The 19342-nt window shown below is 61.4% G+C and overlaps 1 protein-coding gene across 12 annotated transcripts in view; it reads right to left on the reverse strand.

The window, feature by feature from the left end:
- PCBP3 (poly(rC) binding protein 3) overlaps positions 1-19342 on the reverse strand; it is a 247388-nt gene that overhangs the window by 11149 nt on the left and 216897 nt on the right. For 6 of the 12 annotated variants that reach the window (XM_044250772.1, XM_044250769.1, XM_044250771.1 and 3 more), the window contains 8 exons: positions 18273-18427; positions 17371-17394; positions 16511-16543; positions 16112-16228; positions 15353-15484; positions 14418-14546; positions 11156-11299; positions 7915-7956 (listed from right to left, as the gene is read on the reverse strand). In XM_044250772.1, the coding sequence (XP_044106707.1) occupies positions 7915-7956; positions 11156-11299; positions 14418-14546; positions 15353-15484; positions 16112-16228; positions 16511-16543; positions 17371-17394; positions 18273-18427 (776 nt within the window). The remainder of the gene's footprint in view (positions 1-7914; positions 7957-11155; positions 11300-14417; positions 14547-15352; positions 15485-16111; positions 16229-16510; positions 16544-17370; positions 17395-18272; positions 18428-19342) is intronic. The other 6 variants (XM_044250778.1, XM_044250777.1, XM_044250774.1 and 3 more) reach the window with 2 other exon arrangements.

Raw genomic sequence — 19342 nt, forward strand, 5'->3', positions numbered from 1 at the left:
TACGAGTTCCTAGGACGGGGCGGAGACCCCGCTTCTGGAGCAGCATGCGGGAGCCTGAAGCAGAGGCCATGTGAGTCGGGCCCAGGGCTGCCCGGCTGTGGGGGGCGGGGCACGCCGGGTGCTCTGACGGTCGCCCGGATTTCCACGAGAGGCAGCGCTCACGCTGGGACGTGGTCTGGAGCATGACCAGCCCCGAAGGGCCCGGGGACAGGCCGGTGGGGAGCCTTCAGGTGTCCCTGGGGCCGCGAGGTCGGCTGGCCCGGCCGCTCGGTGCTCCTGTCCCGCCACCTCTCCGGGCAGGTGCTTGGACTCCTCCCTCGGGCAGGCTCTGCTCCTGTCTGTCTCGGGTCCCCACGAGCGCCCAGCTGTGTGTTGGTCAGGACCGCCGGGGACAGCAGGGGAGGGTGGGGCCCTGGCGGCAGAACCGGCCTGGGTTAGCTCCGGCACTGAGCCGCTTGGCGGAGCGGGGCTTGTCTGGTCTCCGCTGCCCCCGTGCTGATCTGCAGGGTGGGGGCATCAGGCGAGCCAGCGGCCGGCCACGCAGTGCTGTCCACCTCCTCTGGGGAGCACCACCATCGTGAACCACGGGGGCTTCCCCACCCACCTGTCCGGTGCGCCCGGGCAGGTAAGCAGGGGGTGTGTCCGGTGGGCCGCACGCGCACACGGAGGAAGCCACTGGAGGCTGGAGCACTTGGCGGGGAGCCACCGCCCACTGGGAGCTCGGCAGTCCTGGCCCTAAGCTCCGGCTGCTTCTCCTGAAGAAATGGCCTCCCCAGCGGTGACTCTCCCTCCCTCCATGCAGCAAGAATGTCAAGTGACGTCTGGGGGACACTGGCTGGGCGCACGGTGCAGCCTGGATAAACGCCGGTCCGGGGAGCAGGAGGGCAGAGAGGCGGGTGGATGGTGGAGGTCACGGGCCTCCCTCTCATCTTGGTTCTGTCCTGAAGTAGTCAGCCCTTCACCTCCTTGGGATGCCATTTCTGTATATTTTAAGGAAGGAGCAGAAAAAGTGCTAAGGGGATTCCTACTTTTTGAGATGTGTTTGCCATTAAAAATTCAGACTCCCAGTACTCACATGTGTCTCCGAATCACTGGGAGGGAGGGAGGGAGAGACGGACGGTAGGAGGAAAGGGAAGGCGGACGGGGACGGACAGGTGCATGAGATGGACGCTCTCCGCCCCTTGCCGCCTGCACCGGATGCTGGACTGGAACAGAAAACAGAGCCGCGATGCAGGCGGAGGCTGAAACTCACTGGGCTGTCACGAGACGGGCGCGCCGTGCCCCTGCCGCTGGCTGTCCGGAGCAGACCACGGGCGAGTTTAGGCTGCGTTCATGTCTCTCCTGTGAAATGCTTGTGTCTGTGCCGGTTTTCCGTGGGGTGACCTTGGCTTACTCTCAACAACCCCTTTCATAGTTCAGATATTAGTCCTACTTCATTTGCACGTGCCGGGAAGATCTTTTTCCCACTCTCCTTTGCTGTCTTTTTAGAAAGGTAATTTTTAAATTTTAATGTAGACAAATTCATTTGTATTTTCTTCATAGTTTGTGCTCATGTTTTGGTTATGGAACCCTTCCCTGACTTGAGAACAGAAAGAGCTCTGTTTTCTTCAAAGTCCTGTTTTCCTCTCTTGTGTTGAAATTCTTGACATGTAAGCAGTGTTCAGGTCAATGTCCCCACGTGGATGACCATGGCCACCTGTCCTCGCCCCTGCCATCCACACCGGCAGCTGCCTGGCCAGCAGACCAGGGGGCTCTCTGAGCAGCACACTGGCCCAGGGTCGCTCCCGGCGCCCACCCCGTCTCCAGCGGTGTGGCCCTATAGCTTGTCCCCGCGTCCGCCAGGACGGCTCTCCCAACTGTCTATTCTTTTCATTGATATCTTTATTATTATTTTTTTAAAGATTTTATTTATTTGACAGAGAGAGAGAGAGGTCACAAGTAGGCAGAGAGGCCGGCAGAGAGAGAGGAGGAAGCAGGCTCCCCACTGAGCAGAGAGCCCGATGTGGGGCTCGATCCCAGGACCCCGAGATCATGACCCGAGCTGAAGGCAGAGGCTTTAACCCACCGAGGCCCCCAGGCTCATATTCTTTTCATTGATATCTTGATGATCCTTGGCCTTTGCTCTTCCACATAAATTTTAAACGGCATGTTAAACCCCTGTTAGGATTTTGACTGGAATTGTATTACATTTGTACCTTGATTTAGGAAGAATTGACATTTTAAAGATATTTCATGTTCCTACCCATGAAACTGGTATCCCCCCCACCCTTTTTTTGCTTTTTGGTCTTCCCTAACTTTCAATAAAGACAATTTCTTAAAAAGTCATTTTTAAATTATTGATTTCAACTTAACTGCTTTTGGTGAGAGAGTACAGCCCACGGGATTCCAATTTTTGATGGATGGTGAGTTCCCTTGATGGTGTAATGAGGGACCCTGCTGTGTAGATGTTTCTGGGCCTGACTTCCATGTTGGGTGGAACGGTGTCCAAGCTCTGTCTGTCACAGCAGTCGGGGCAGGCTCCCTACTTGTCCTCAGATTTTAACCTTTTTGATTTGTTGATTTTTTTCTTTATATGTATCTGAAGGTATGTTTTAGGTGCAGACAAGTTTTGAACTTGTATCTTCTGGTGAACTGAGCCTTTATTGGTACGTAAATGACTAAATGTAGAATTTGCCTTAAAGTCTTGCTTTCCCGCCCAGCTGATGCGCGTGTTGGTGTGGCGGGTGTCCCGCACGAGTCTTCCCAGGAGAGACTGTCCTTCAGTGCTGCTGGGTCTGCATTCTTTAGAAGCGTCTCTGGGGGAAACAATGCTAGATTTTTTCCGTTTTGTTCGTTATTTGCTTATTTTTCATCTTTTTAAAAGTCTGATAGTCTTACTTTTTAACTGAAAGGTTACTTTTACTTTGGTCATAATTACAAACATAGGGACTAATTTCTGCCATTTTATTTTATCTTGTACGTCTAAATGTGCTGACTTTCTAAGGTATCTTTTGTGGTTTTCATTCTTTTTCTTCTTTTGTACAGACCCGTTCCCCGCCCCCTTCTCCCTTCAGCACCGGGGTGGAAGTCACGTGAGTAAACTCTTTTCTGGGGTGGAAGTCACAGACGTCAAATCTTCTCTGTCAGCGGTCACTTTGACATTTTAACACGTTCATCTTAAGTCTAATCTCTCTCTGTACCTTTGCCTCTTCTGGGGTGACACGGTGACCAGCAGAAAGTCCGAATTCCCCTTGGTCCATCCGAAGCACACATCAGCTGTCTCTGTCCATTTGTTCTGTTCTGTTCACCCCACGAGTCAGGCAGCCTTGATGTAGGCGTGCAGACAACTGCTGCTTTTGTTCACCTGAACGTTTCCGTCCTAACGCAGTCACAACCACCACCATTTCTTGGCCTGTTCTTCTGTGAACGAAACATGTCCCTCTTTCCCGCACCTCTAGTCTTCCCTCCGTGGTCACTGTCCTCCCAAAGGGCCAGGCCTGTGGGTCATGGCTGTGAGTCTGAAAATGCTCGCATTTCGGTCCTTGGAAGATGCTCGTCAGACAGAAGCCGGGCTCACAACTACTCCGCCACGCCACGACCTCTGGCTTCGGGGGGGGCTGCTGAGATGTCCCCACGCTCGCGCCTGCTCCTCGGGAACATTCCCTTTCTGACTACTTCGGAGGTTTACTTTAGGTCTTGATGTCATGCGGTTTTAGATACGTATAAAGTGCATTTCTTTTTGCTTCGCTTGTTTGGGAATTCTTGGGATTCCTGAATGTGGGGCTTGGTTCCTTCTATTAATTCAGAGAAATTCTCCGACAATCTTCCCTCTTTCCGTGTAGTGACCTCTTCTTGGGGCTTCGATGGGATGAATGCAGACTCTGCCTCGGAGGTCAGCAGGCGGCTAATGGCTCCGCAGGGCAGGGGGCTGACAGAGTGCCCCTGGGGTGGAGGCAAGGAGACAGGGACCATCTAAGGCGAGCTCACCTCCCGCTTTTCCCACTGGGGACTTCGGGGGTCCGGTGTGTGGGTCCCTCTCCACGTCTCCGAGCTACAGGGTCCTGAGGAAGGAGCAGGGCCGAGGTGAGGCCCAGCAGCAGGCGGCCTGGGGGCGCAGGCTAAGCTCCCCACCGTTTCCACGGTGAGGTGCCAGGAGCAGCCTCTGCGCCATCCCCACGGGGCTCCAGAGGTGACGGGCGGTCATCAGGGCAGTTCCTGCACCCCCAGGGACATGGGAGTGGACAACTAGGAAACACTTTCCACACAGGACCTGGGGTGCCTCTTCCCACTGATGTCTTCTACTTCTGTTGTGGCTCCCGTGGTCCTGTCTCCCGCTACGGACTCTGAAGAGCACGCTTCCTGGAGCTCCGGGTCACTGGGCGTCGCCGCCAGAAGCCAGTGGCTCTTCAGCTCGGGTGGTGCGCTTCTGAAGTGGCCACTTCCTTGTGTGTAACTGGGGGGCCGTCCTGACCACTACCCCGCAGTCAGCACCAGGCGCAGGGGAACGGGCCACCTCTAACAGCCGGCTTAGTTTCTGTTTGCTTTTGCTGTCCCTTAGATGTCCCTTAGATGAGGGCGCGATATGGAGGAGTGATCTGGACCCTCTGAAGACTAGCAAAGAACTGCACATGGGGGCGTCTGAGGCTGACGCGCCCCCGCCGTGTGGTCACGTGGAGTCAGCGAACAGACACAGCTACTGCATGGGCAGGACGACGGGGAGGTTCCCACCTCCGAGTCCCTCTTGCGTCCCCCACATCCGAAGCCACGCAGACCTGGGCAGGCTGTGCGGAGGTCAGCGGCAGCAGCCCCTGGCTCTGGAGTCCGGTCAGGCCTGGGCCCACCCTCCCCACACCTGGTGTCCTGGTGCCTCTCCTGGCAGGTCCAGGAGGATTCGGGCTAAACAGGTGGGCGGCAGGCAGGACCCTGCAGGGAGCCGGCAAGTCTCCGGGTGACCGGAACGGAACCGCTCGCCAACACCAGGCCCAGAGAAACACGCACGGTCTAGCTCTGTATAAAGTCCCACCCAGCGCTAACGAACGTGTTTCCTCACAGTCTGCGGCTCGGGCCACAGGCCGCGGAGAGTCCTGTGCTGTGTGTCAGCCGCCGTGGCTCAAGCCCTTACACAGCATTCGGTGTGTTACAGGTGAAGCGGGGCTTCCTACCGTTATCCTATCCGCGTTCTGCGAACAAAGCCTTTAACATCCCTACGGAATGACACTCAACTCAAGTAAAAGCCGCCTTCCCAGCCGCCTGCCCCGACGTCAGCGGACGGAGGCTTTATTGTTGTTTGGGATGGGACATCAGTAAGCTCGTCCAGTCTTCAGCGCCTCGAGCCTGCGGGCCACACGCTTCTCAGGGCCCTTGCTACTGAGTCCCAGCAGCCGCCCGGCCCTGGGGGCCCGTGCACACAGCAGAGCGTCCGGCAGAGAGCCACTTCCCGACAGCGACTATCTATCTCGAGTCTCCACCAAATGTAATGAGGCGATTACGCAACAGTGATTATTAATCAGTTTAACCAACCTGAGAAAAAACCCTGCAAAACAACCCGCTTCTAAGAGATTCTGAGAAAATCACAAGAACGACACAACAGCCAACATAGAAACCAGCCAGACCACGCCTCAGCCTCGGCCTGCGGCAGGTGCGCGTGCCACGGCCCTGGGACCCGCAGGCCCGAGACGCCTCTCTGCCAGCTCAGAGGTCGCGCGAAACCCCAGGCCATCGTCGTTGGGTCTGTGGCTCCCGCCTCAACCTCCGAGCTGTTCTCTGGGCTCAACTGCCCTTTACCAAGGGCCACACCCCTGTTTTCTGAGTTCCTGAGCTTTCAAAAAGCCAACGAGCCAGGTTTTCCAGTCCGCTCTTGTGCACCTGCCTGCATGTCCAGCGGCACAAGACCATCGGGCCCCGTGTCAGACGAGGCCTGTGCCACCCCAGGGATTAGGCCTGTGACCCACTTGGCTTCTGCTCTGATCTCCCAGCACCCCCACTCAGGGCCGTCTGTGAGGAGCCGTGGAGCCCATCAGAGCACCCGACCCAGCCCCACGGGCGCTTCCACTCTGCACGGCGTTCCTGTGCTGGGGACGGGCCACCCCTTCTCCCAGGCTCTAACATCTGCACCCCCTCATGGGTGCAGTGGGTGGTCGCCCAGGTGACGAGGGACGGGGCATCACCCACCTAGAGCTCCGGGGCCTGCCCCTTGCCTGCTGTGGGGGGTCTTACGGACCGACCCCCACTGCTCCCTCCTTCTCTCGGGCAATGCTGTCAGCCTTCTTACGCTCTGAGACTTCAAACAGGTTTTAAAGCTGCTGAGGGTTCTTCTGAGAAGGCTGAGTGGGTTCACACCTTCCCCACCTTCCCCACTCCCGGGGTCTCTAAGAAACACAGAAGGCAGAGCAGCCCTGGTAACATGGAATGGGATGTGGGGGTCACTAGCAGAGGTCAGGCTTTGACACGTGTCCTCAAGGGCGACGTCAAGGTGGCTGTGGGCTCGGCTGGGCAGGCAGGGGCGGGAGCGAGCGGGAGCGAGCAGGTGGGCAGAACTCACGCCACCGCAGCAACCGGCTGAATCCAGACAGCGGTGCCCCTGCCCGGCTTCTACCCAGCAAGGAGCTAGGGCCCTCGCAGCACGTTCTGGGCAGGAGGAGGACAGCTTCGGGAGTGGGGGCGGCCACGGGCAGACACGGGGACAAGAGATTTAGCATTAAGGTAGTCCCCCCTGGGACCACTGAACGTGGACTCGGGGTTGTTCCGGGGGCAGGGAGAGCCTCCCGCTTAGCCGACTCTGCCCTGTGGGCTTCTTCAAGAGGAGCAGCCTTGGCCATACCCCTGCTCTCTCTGAGGGGGCTCCCCGCGACGGCAGCAAGCTCTCACTCAGACTCGCTTCGCTCTGGAAAGCCTTTGCCTGCTCGCCGGTACGTCTCCCTGCCCACGCCTGCGCCCACCTGGTCGGCACGCAGGGGTTCGCAGAAGACCCGAGCACCCGCCAGCCTGGCGGCCCTCCCAGATGCGCGTCTCGGGTCACGGAGAACGCAGGCGGGAAACGCTTTCTCGGGAGAGGCCCTGGGGCTCGGCAAGTCTCCGGTTAGAGCAAAAAGGCTCCTCCTGCGGACTCCAGGTGCGCCGCAGCTAGAAGCAGCAGCAAGTGACCGCTGGCTCGGCCTTCTTGCCCCGACCTGGTCCCCTCCCCTCCTCTCTCCCTCCCTTCGAGACCAGCTCCTGCAGGCCTCCGGCCCCTGGCGCACGTCGAGATCCCTGTGGAGGGACGGCCTTGGATCGTGTCTGCTGCCCTGTACTTGCCACACACTGTCCCCTCCGCTCCTGGGCCCTGCACGGTGCATTTCAGGTGTCCCCATCCTCAACTGTGACACGGCACGCGAACGGTGACGCGCTCGGGGATGGCTGAGTAGCCCGATGGCGGAGCGCGCGGCTTCAACACCGCAGGGGAAACCAAGGTCCCTCCCGTTGGCTTCTGACCTCGGGTGGGGAGGCCTGGGGGCGCCACGCATGTCACGCGGCTCCGGAAAGTGCAGCCTTACCGGACGTTCGAACACGCTCTCCGGCATCTCTTAAAGCACCTGTCTGAGAGCCTGTCGCCTGACTTCCCAGGCGGGCGGAGGGCACCCCGCGGTCCCTGCCCGCTGGGGCGAGTGCCCGGCAAAGCAGCCCTGCGGCCACCGCCTGAGGCCCTGTGCGCGGAGGGAGCCCAGAGCGCAGCGGCAGTGACAGCAATTTGACGTCAGGCCAAGTCCTCCACACGCGCAGAATTAGTGCTAAGAGGTTAAAGGTTACTCAAGGTCATATGGATGCGACACAGGTCAGGAACATCGAGAGAACGGTATTAATATTATTGTGTAATATTAATATTAGTAGCGAGTAACAGCAGCATGCAGGGGAAACGGCAACGAGAAGAGGAGTCGGGGAGGCAGAGTGGAGACTCACATCTGGGTGGGGGATGGCGTACTGTCCCTGGATCGTGTAGGCCTAGAAACAGAGAGACACCGTCAGCTCGGGAAGCGGCCAGCCATGCTGTGCCCACCGGTGGCCCTCCCCCGGGGACGAGGGCTTTCTCGGGACTGTGACTTCCTAGGAACAGACCCAAGGCCCCATGGTCAGAGCTTCCTCCCAGAGCGCATCCCCGCCTCCCCCCAGCAGCCTAGGGCACTGGGAGGTGTAGAGAGGGGGGTCTGGGCGCCGAGCCTCACTGGCGCCCACAGGGGTGGCCGGGGCTACCACCAGACGCAGGAGCCCGGGGAGCCACAGCCCAGGCACGGACAGCCACAGGCTGGGCAGTCAGCAGGGAGGGCGAGAAGGGTCCCCGCTCCCCGGGGTTCTTAAAAGAAAACCCCAGTAAAGGATGGAATCCTGTTAGAGACGAATTGTTAAGCTTTTGAAACTTCCATCAGCTTTCAGAGTAAACACTTTTACAACGTATTTATCCCAAGAAAAGCGAACCAAACAACCTTTCTGAAAGCAGATTAAGAAATGCACCAAATCAGTCACAAGAGGGACTGACCTGTCTTGTGACCTCAGAGGGCCGCACAGCCATTCTCACAGGGGGCTGCACGCACCCGGCCCCACTCCCTGGGGGCCAGCGTGGGTCCCTGAGGCTTCAGCTTCAAGAGAGATTCCGACCAGCCACGACGCGAGTGTGGACCCGTGCCCCCGCCCCGCTCCGGCTTCAGCAGTCCACCGGCTGGGTGTTCCCAGAGACGTCATGGCCAAAGACAAACGAACCACAGAGTGTCAAGGGAGAGCAAAGACCGAAGACTTGGTGTCAGGCCTCACGTGCTGTGACGTGGAACGTGCCACGCCCGCCCTGGGCAGCGGCATTTGAGGCCCCCGGTGGGAAGGCCCAGGTGCGGAGGGACGTGGCTTCCTGCCCCTGGCCATGTGGGTCCTCGTGCACATGCTGAGTGGACCCGTGATGCCCACCTGTGTCCGCACGTGTGCACGCACAGAGGGAGACCCCAGGTCAGTCCGAGTGCCACTCGCACGGACTCCACACTGAGGGGCGGCCTCCGAGTTTCCGTCCAACCACGGCTTCTGAATCTGCTCAGAGTTTTGGTCATAAACAACCCAACCTGGGAGTTGAAGGTCAGCCAAGCCCTGGAGAGCGACCACAGGAGGCAAGGCCCCAGTCTGGGTCGGGGTCCGCCAATGGCGTTCCAGGAGAAGTAAAGGGATCTTATCAGATGCAGCAGGTGGCTAAGGGGACCGTCCCTCCCCCTGGACTTCTGTCCACGGAGCAGCCAGGCCTCCCCGTCAAGGTCTGTCGAGATGCCACGGGGCAGGTGCCCAATGGGTCACCGTGTGTACCAGGCCCCGGGACACAGGCTGCGCCCACCCGGCCAGGCAGGTCTATGGAGGTCGGGGCCGGCTCCCCGCGTGGCCCCACACGCCCGAGTGAACCCCACACGCTACCCGGCAGTGCGGCTCCTCATCCCAGGCATTTTGGACCTCTCTTTTCCTCCGAGGGAATTCTTAATTCTCCCTTAAGTGCACGGGCAGTTTGCCAGGCCCTCCGGACAGCGGTAACAGCCGGACAGAACTAACAGCCGGACGGACAGAGTTCCATCTGGAGGAGACTGTCACCCTCTGTGAGTGGCCTGAGGTGCACGGCTGGTGCTCCCTGGTGGGCCCACAGCGAGGGGCATCTCCGGAGGTCAGTCGGGGAGGGGGCGCTGGCCACAACCCTCAGGCCTGGGCTCTGCGGCAGGTGGGGGTCTGGGCTCCGAGGGCCCCGTGGCTGCACTACATCTGTCACAGCCCATTGCTGAGCATGTGTGGTGGCTCCTCTGTCCCACATAAGCAGGAAGAGCCGGGGGGAGGCCAGACCATCCCCGGGACACGCGTGCAGGGCCTACAGCGAGGATGACGTGGAGGGCCGGGGCTCTGCTGGGCTTGACCCGTGGGGCGTCCCGGGCTCCCGTGTGTCCCTGTGCCTCCCTTTGGAATAAAGGCCTGTGCTCCACCACACGGTGTCACCGCGGGTTTGTGCATGTGTCAGGGGAAAGGACACAGGGCTCTGAACAAGGGCCCCGGACTGCCTCTGGCCTGGCCTTCCGACCTGTGAAATGGGGGTGCGCCCACATCTTGGGGCTGCCGTAGGAGGGCACAGGGACACGAAGGGTCCGGACAAAGGGCAGGGCTGCTGGGAGACTGCAGGGCTGAGGAGGGCTGGGAGGGAGGCCCGCAGCAGATGCTGGCAGAAGCCGGGCACCGTGGACACTGGCCTGCCCAGAACCACGCAGACCCCATGGGACTCTCCTGGGGGAAGCCGCCCACACCCCGCTCTTGGAAACGCAGGCCCCAGCCCCTCATCTAAGGTGTGCAGCCAGTCTGGAGGATCTGATAAGATTCCTTTAACTTGGGGATACATTTTTACTTGCTGCCTTGTTAATGATAAAATCATGACCACTCTGGCCTGACCTGGGTCACCTCTGGAAATTCTCCGTCTTCACTCTCCCTCGAACAAAGACACACGTCACCGCCAACTGGACACAGAGCTCCTCCAGGCACCGCTGGCCGGCCATCTTCCAGGGCCCTCTGGCCATGCTGTTGTGACCCCGGGGGGTGTGGCAGGGGGCGGGTCCTTGGGGAAAGTGGGTCCAGCTCCTCTCCTTGGCCCTCTCTAGGCCCGACTAATGAACTGCTGGCCTCAGACACAAATGTCTTGGCAACCCCTGGGCTCCCAGACCCCTTGCGGGCAGGGGACAAAGTGGCTGCAGCCACAACAACAGGTGCACAAAGCAGGGGCTCCTGGGCCAGCTGGTGCGCGAGGGCCACTGCTGTGACCAGGAAGGCTCTGGCCGGCGGCTTTCCCTTCCCGTGCTCCAGAAACTCCCCTGGGGAAGGTCAGGGACCCTGTTCGTGCGGCTCCGGTTGCTTTAACGCGGAGGCCCGGGTCACCCGTAACACCCCCGGCCCCACTGCTCGGCTTCTTAAGGACACTCAGGAGCTAGACTGGGGCGAGCGCGCCTGGGCAGAACCGGGGTCCTTCGTGCCAGGCCGGGGAGAAGACGCTTCCCGGGCCCAGCGTCTGTGGGGCGCCTGCCGTGGCCGTCTGTGTGCCCGACCCTGCCTCTGCCCCGCAGCGGCAGCGGGCCGGGAGAGCTCTGTGTCCCGCGTGGGTGGGTGGGAGACGTGCACGGGACGGGGGAGAAAACCTGAGTGCACTAACGGGCAGCGGCGGGGGCTGCAGTAAGAGGCTGAGGTTGGCAGTGGAGGCCGCGAGCGGGTCGGCTCTTACCTGACCACCTGCAAAAATGACAGGGGTGGAGGCGGGCTTTGGGCGGTAGGGGATGGTGGCACCTTTCGGTGGGGACTAGGAAAAGGGACAGGAGAGGGAGAGAGAGCATTAGAGCAGCTTTGCAGCGCCAGGACCTGACGGTGGGGGCGCCTCCTTCCCGAGCCCGCCCCCCGCGCCCCCCGCCCCGCCCGGTCCCCCAGGCTGCAGCAGCCCCGAGGGTGAGGACACCCCACAGCAGGAGGGCCGCCGCTCTGCTCCGTGTAGCCGCCGTCCTAAATACGTCCCCACGTGGCGCCACCGTGGCCGTGCACCACCAGCTCCCGACAAGCGAGAACGGAGGACGAGACCCCTCCCGGGCGCAGACGGCAGGTGGCTCCGCACTCGGCTCAGCCTGGCTGTGGCCCCTGAGGACATCTGCCTCCCTCTCCCTCAAGCTCAGGGTAAAGCCGGGCTCCATGGGTAGCTTGGCCTTGGGGGCCTCACGTCCAGTGCCCCACAGGCTTCGCGGGGCCAGGCCTTGATGCTCAGTGGGCATCGTCCCAGGACAGTTAGAAACACGTGATCTCACTAGTAACAAAAGGAAACAGCTTTTTAAAAAAACCTTAGAGTCCAAATTCAGTATTTTATAGTCGGATGAGCTTTGCTATGATTTCCTTTGCTTATTCTGTGTCCCCAAGCATAGGATTTTTATCTCGGGATGAATGATATTCTCAAGTCCCAGAAGTCTGCCAGATTCTGACAGAGTTGACCGAACTCCTAGGTCAGAGGCAATCAGGGTCCCCCCGTGTCTGGCCAGGTGGCAGTCTTCCCTGGGAGCAAAGGCCAGGGGCTGAGTCTGGGTCAGCAACACCACCGGCCAGAGGCAGAGGGTGGGGCCAGGGCAGCCTGTCCCTGCTGGGAGTTCTGGAGACCATGGCCCACCCAGGCCTAGCCCACACCCTGGGCTATTGGGTGAGATGTCACAGTGTCCCCACCTGAAAGACACAGAGCAACGTGGGGCTCAGCACACGGGTGGTAGGTTCAACTGTGCAGTCCAAGCTATGCGGCGCGATCCTGGGCACCCTGTGTGACCTTGACTACACTGTATGACCCCGAACACATGGTTTGACCTTGACATGCTGCCTTTGAGTGTGCTATGCGACCTTGGTCACTCTGTTCGGTTTTGGCCATGCTGTATGACCTCAGGGGTGCCGTGTGACCTTGGGCAGTCTGAAGAGTGAGGGCCATGCTGCAGGACCACGGGTGCGCTGTGTGATGACCCTGGGCGGGCTCTATGACCTCGGGAACACTGTGCGGCCTTGTTATAAAGCAGGAAGGGCTGCTGAGGGGCCTGTGAGTTGACCCCAGTCTGGGTGCCAGGGTAGGCCGGTCTTCAGTGTTTCTGCTACTTACGACCAAATGCCTCCAGAACTGTCTCTGTGTGGCCAGGGGTCACTGCGGCCTCAGACGAGACTCAGGTTGTGGGGGCAGAACCCTGACTAAACTGAGCCATTGCGCCAGCAGAGAACTCCGTCTAGGCGTGCCCTGTCCGGGCCAGGCCCCTCACTCGGTGCTGCCCTCGGCCCCGCGGCCCGTGGCGCCCGCCAGCCCAGGGCCACGAGCGTGGGATTCTGGCGGTCGCTGACGTCCTCCGACAGGAGGCCCGTGAGCACTGTGACCTGCTGCCCCTGGCGCACACTGCGCTCTGCGGGGCGGGCTCTGCGGTGACACCTGCGCTCTCCACAGCCCCATGGACGTGCCCGCACCCGAGGGCAGCCGCTCAGAGGCCATTTCGAGGCTGTGGGCCGCCCTAGAGCGAAGTCCGGAAGCCCCTCATCTTCGCCGCACTTGTCCCGCTGGTCCTCACTTAAACACGGGCCCGACTCTCTCGAGGTGCAGTGACGCCGCCTTCTGCGCCGAGGCAGCCGCTCCCCGACCTCGGAGAGCTCCGCGGCCCCAGCTCGAGGGAGGCGTCGCCTCGGCCCTGCGTCTGCCCTTCGCAGCCGCCATGAGAGCTTGCTGCCCAGTCAGGTCTCACGGGAGCCCCGGCCGGCGCACGCCCCGGGGCACAGGCACCGCAGCTCACGGCCTCCGGCCTGTCTCTGCGGGCGCGTCGGGCCACGGATGTGGTGCCGGCACCGCCCCTGGGGGGGAGTCTCGCGGAGACCGAGAGCCTGGCTCTAACCCTTGTTCGCGGACGCGGGAGGCTGCGTCCCTCCTGGAACCGTCGCGTGACCCTGCGCTGACGTGGTCGCTGCCGCTCAAGATGCGGGTGTTTTCTCGCCACCTTGGGCACCAGCCCGGGCAAGCGAGCGCACGGCCCACTCACCGATGTGTGCCCGATGGCGCCTCCGAGGTCCCAGCCGCAGGGGCCGGAAGGGAACACGGACGGGCACAACGGTCCCGTGGCCAGTGGCTGGGGACCATCGGGGACACCAGCATTTAGAAAAATACTTCGATTTCACAGAATGACATCCTTGGGAAAATCAAACTATGCGAACATTTTTTAAAGAGCCGGATGTGGGTTTGAAGAACAAACGAAGGACAAAAGCGGGGGGAGCCCACAGACACTGGCCAGGGCAGAGCCTCCCTCGCGGCAGCCGCAGGACGGCCCCAGGTCGCCTCGCCACTCGCCATAGTTGGGATTTAAATCTCGGGTTTTTCCCCCAAAACAGCTTCGAGAGAGGCTTCTGTCTTGCTCAGCTGTATCCTCTCCGCTTCTCCTTGGTTCCACCCCTTGTTGATTCTTCTCTGTCTTTACAACTTGGGCATTTTCCTGTGCTTCTCCTCCTTTGTGCTGCGAGCGCCGGCGAGCGCGGGCCTCCTGCTACCCTCCTCCGTGGGTCCTGCCCACAGCGGGTCCGGCGCAGACTTGAGCCGAGGGTAAGGCGACCCTTTACTGAATGCAGACTAAGGAGTCCCTCTGACTGTGTGCTGACACACCCCTTTCCCCGGCCCCAGGCTGAGATGACGGACATGCCCAAGATGGCAGGCACCGCACACCCGGCACGGCTCTCACTCGGGTCGCTCCGAGCCTGGCTGCGGTCTCGGGTCACACTCCTGACCCCCGGCCCCCACATGGCCCTGACTGTGTGAATTCTCAGGGCCCCAGCCACGTGCCACAGCCAACACGAAGAAGCCTTGGCCGAAGCAGCCACGGCCGGTGCGGCACGAGGGGCAGGCTGGTGGCGAGCCCCGGACGCCCAGACGGTACCTCCAGCATGACCACACAGATCTGCCTGACGCACTGGATGATGGCGTCGGGGGTCCCCGAGATGGTCACTGCCCGCTCTGTGGAGTTGGGCAGCATGTCCCCGGCCACCTGGACCTGGGCACCTGTGGACTACAGAAACAAGACATTGGAAGGGGAACGGCAGGGTGGGGGGCTGGTGGCGGCAGCCGGCGCTACAGCAGTGCCCCGGGTGCTCAGGAGGACGTCATGTCGAGGGCACAGTGCACAGATGCCCACGCCAGGGGCACGACGCCTGCCTGCCACCTCGGCCCTCTGTTCCTTCCCTGGGGGCCCAGGGCAGAGCTAGTGCGCCTTAGCCCGTGGCCTGGCATGGCCTGGCACAGGGACAGGGACACTGGACAAGAGGTGTCTGAACCTGCAAGTGGCTTTTGCAGAGACGGAGACAGAAACGGAGTTACTTTTTTCCAACACGTGGAACTTCAGGATTCTAGAGGGGCCTAAGCTCTGCAGCTGTCTTCCCTTGACGGAATCATGACAGGGTGGCTATCCTCCTTCTGGGAGGGGCAAGGACTCAGGCTTTCTTTGAATAAAGGATCATGAACATAAAGTCTGCACCTCACCCAGCCCTGCTGGTCTGCTCCGGCTGGTGGTCCTTGGAGACACCTGCCGGGGGGCAGGGACTACCGCCTCCATGGCCTAGAGCCACATGACTGGGTGGCAAGGTGCTGCCTACCCCGCCCCGTCAGAGGCGGTCCTGCCCCACTGCATGAGGCTGTGAGTGGTCTGTGCACGTTCCAGGGGCTCCCACAGCCCACCCTTTGCTTTTAGATGGCTCCGCTGCCGGAAGCTCCACACTGGCAGGGCCTGCAGTGCTGGCCTCCCCAGGGCAGGCTGAGCGTCCCAGGGGCGGGCCTTACCCACCCAGTGGTGGGGCGCCAGCAGCCAGAGAAGGTTACCTCCCTGATCTCCTTGATCTTGGAGCCGCCTTTGCCGATCAGGGACCCACACTGGCTGGCGGGGACCACCAGCCTCAGCGTCACGGGGGGCTTGCTGGTGGCAGGGCTGTTGCTCATAGAGTTAATGATGTCCTGGGGAGGGAGAGAGACATGGGTGGGCCTGCCAGGCACACACCAGAGTGCAAAGGCCAGGCTCAGTGAGAAAGCAGCTCTCTGGATGGGCCCCAAAGACTGGGGGGCCAGGCTCCCGCCCCCAGAAGCCCACGGGCAGTGGGGGTTGGGGGAGGACACGAACGGGAACTCGGCCGCTCTGAGTGCATCTCTAAGTAACTTCTGGCGACTTGAACAACATTGGAAACGCGTGGAAACTTTGATGTAAGTCGCCGGCAGAGCACAGAGTCGTGCCGCACACACGTGAGTGCGCGTGTGTCTCCACGCGCCGGCAGCAGAGTCCCCAGCCCAGCCTGCAGCTGAGCTCCTGTGCCGGGGCAGGAGCCGTGGGGGTGGCTGGGGCGCAAGCTCGGCCCCGGGCCCTGGACTCGCGAGCACAGCGGCTGGCCCGTCGCCAGGTGGCCGGCGGCCCGGGGAGCCCCCGGCAGGGGAGAGGCGACTGGGGAGAAGAGAAATCTTTGCAGCCAAGCAGGGCATCCCTGGTGGGCCGGGCTGTGCCCATGTCCTGACACGGGGGACGTGGGGCCGGAGCACCAGGAGGCCGTGTCCTCCCCTCCCCCAGGACACAGGGTCTGGGGTGCATCTTACCTCCTCAAACTTGTAGGCGATCATGGCAAAGGCCTTGAAGATGGCGTCCGTGGGGCCTGTGATGGTCACGATTCTTTCCGGGCAGTTTCCCTCAGAGATGTTGATCCTGGCGCCGCTCTGGAAGGAGGCATCCCCGGGCCAGGGTCAGCGTCACCGCAGTACCGGGCTGGGTTCTCCACAGTACACGGTGAGGCCTCTGCCCCGTGCCTTCCCTCAGGGTGTGGAGAGCCACACACTGTGCCCCCGGAAACGCCCCGAAACAGAGGCCCAGACGCGGGGGGTGCAGGTCAGAGGGGAGGGGCCGCCGCCGCCGGGAGGTGATCACGGGCAGGGCATGACTCCTGGCCTCCCGCCTCCCGCCTGCCCACAAACGGACGCCACTGGGCCCGGCCGCCTCACCTCTTCACGCATCTTTTTCACAGTTTCTCCTTTCTGGAATAAAGAGTCAGACACAGGGTGAGGCGTCACTCCGGACTTCGCCAGAGGCAGGCAGGGGCAATGGTGTGGCACACAGGGGCTGGGGGCACTGCCTCATGCTCGGTGCCTGAGGCCAGCGAACAGCAGCTCAAAGTGGGGGGGGGGGGGATGGCGGGGAGCAGAGCCCGGCGTGCTGCGGCTCCCTGGGCCCCCACCGCTGGCTGGTGAGGGTCCTTCAGAGGAGGCGGAGGAGGCAGCTGGGTGCCGGCCCACGCGGCTCCTGTCTGCGCTGGTTCTCATATCCCTCATCTTCATCACCCGAAAGCAGGGCCAGGCCGGGGGCAGGGAGGGGGACACCCCGAGGTTCTCATGGAAAGACCTGAACATGGAGTGTGGAGGGGCCCCCTGGATGCCAGGGGCCTGGAGACGGTGGGCTGCCAGCCCTGGTAGGTGGTGCCCCGCCCCAGCCTCTGCCACAGGCTCTCGACTCCCCGAGACTCCCAGTTCCGTGCTCACTTCCCCACGGAGCGCTCCTTTATTTTGGAAGGGAGCTCGGAGAGACTCACCACCACCCACTGGCCAGAGGGGACACTGCTCTGGAGGATGCCAGGGAATCACACTCACTGGGCCCTCACCGGGGAAGGAGGACAGGCCATAGGGCCGCGGGGCAGTGTGGGTGGGGCTGCCCTGGTGACCAGCAGGGGCCTTGCTGGGGCGGGGCTGCGGGGTTCCACCGGAATTCTTGGTGCACCCCACTGTGTGGCCTGCAACTCTGCACAGGCCTGGTGGCCCCGTCACCTCCTCGGAGGCCCGAGCAGAGGCAGAGTTCACTCAGTAGTTACCTTCCCGATGATGCTTCCAACTTCCTGTGGGAACAGAATCACAGAAAGATGATGTCATGGAGCAGAAGGAGAGATGGCCTGCGACAGACACCAGGAGACCCATCTGTGTTGGCAGCAAGGACGGGGTCAGGACCGTCAGGAGGGAGCATGGTCAGGCCACCTGTGCCAGGGTCCTGAGTCTGGGGGGCTCCTGGGTGCCTGTCTGACCCCGCTCCCAGGCCCTGCCTCTGACGGAGCATCGGATGAGCACGAACGGGATGAGAGTCATCGGAACAAGCGGCAGCGGAGTCCACAGAGACGTGCGGGCGCGGGCAGGGGACTGAGCGCTGAGGTCTGGTGACAAGGGGTTCTCCGCAGCGTCCGCAGGCCCCAGCGGTGTGAACGGCACGGACGCCCTGAAATCTGGGCCCTGATGGGGAGCTCCTGTGCGCTTCCCACCGACAGGGAGGACACATCAGAAAAGCTGCCTCGAGGAAGGGCAGGGACTTTCGGGGTGAAATGCAAGGAAAGAGCAGGGGTCCCTCCAGGCTGACGACCACCAGAGACGCGTCTGGCATGTGGAGGGCTGACCGCCGCCCCCAGCACGCGGGACCTGTGGGGAAGGGCAGGCGGAGACGACGGGTGACCCGAACGGGGCCTGAGGCGAGGGGCTGGGACATGCTGGTGTCGGTCTCCTGACATGGATGGGGCATGGCGCCCTTGTTTGTAGGACATACACGCGCAGGGGCTCGGTGACGGGGTAGCAGGTGGCAACCAGTCTCGAAGGTTCCCGGGGAAGTGTAATTTGGAGCGGGCTGCTTTGTTAGCTCGAGACCACGCGGGTTTACAAAACAGACGCTGGCGATGGGCACATCCTCCCTTGCTTCCCAGCTGGCCTGACACAGTGGCCTTGGGCTCCATACCTTTCCATGCATCAGCAGACGGATGGTCAGGGTCACGTTCAGGCCACCTTCTGAGACCTTCGACTCCATCCTTCTCCCAATATGCAGCTGGGGGTAGTGGCTTAAGGTGCCGAGGGCGCCGTGAGGAAGGACAGACGGAGCCCAGATAGCGTCACCTGGAAAAGGAAGGCATAGCTGCTGCCGGCTGAGGACACGGTCAACGCCAACACAGGTCAGGGGCGTCTTGGCCTGCAAGGACCTTCGGCCACTGGGGTGTGGGTAGGCGTGCGGGAGTCCGGAAGAGCGCGCTGCCTTCACTCTTGCTGCTGGTGAGACCCCAAGGCTCAGGGAGGCAAAGGCTCCTGGGAAGGCAGCCCAGTCAGCAAGAAGGCATAGCCCTGGGACATGCCCTGGTGTGACCTACCGGGCCTTGGGGCATGTGGCAGCGGACACATGGGTTTGGGGAAAACCCGGCAGGGACTAACTAATCGTGTGAGCCCAAGCACGTCATTCAAACACTCTGGTCTCAGCTTCCACCTCTGTGCAGGGAGAAAGCGGGGAGGGAAAGGGCTCAAGTGAGTTGTGGCTCCTGGCATGTGGCTAGAGCGTCTGTTGCGCTTTCACGTTAGTTCGTGTTAGTTCTGTGCATTTCCGCCCTCTGGCTATGGTTCCCTTCGCCCTTAGAAACCCAGGACGCTATAGCTATTGGTGCTGTCTGCATGTTTAGGGTTAAGGTCCCCTGGTGACCCCATTTCTAGAGTGGATCTAGTACCTACTAACTGAACTGCCGAATCACTGGGCACCCCCTTCATGAAGTCTCTCCGGGAGATGCCTTGCACACCCGTACCGCCGGTTTACGTTTACTGTACAGCTCCTGTGGACCCTGGGTCCAGCGCTCAGCCCACCAAACAAAATTAAGGCTTCCCTTTATGATTTACAGGCCAAGCACAATGACAGAGAGTTAGACCCACCAGCCCCATGGGAAGAGGGACTGGACTGTCCCGACTGGAGTCCCTTCTGGGGAGGGTCCAGGTTCTCCTCCTGGCTGGGTCCCGAGGGACAGGTCCCCCACCATAGTGTACAGGGTGGCC

The sequence above is a fragment of the Neovison vison genome, chromosome 6 (assembly GCF_020171115.1).
Source record: "Neovison vison isolate M4711 chromosome 6, ASM_NN_V1, whole genome shotgun sequence".
In the NCBI taxonomy this organism is placed as follows: Eukaryota; Metazoa; Chordata; class Mammalia; order Carnivora; family Mustelidae; genus Neogale; species Neogale vison.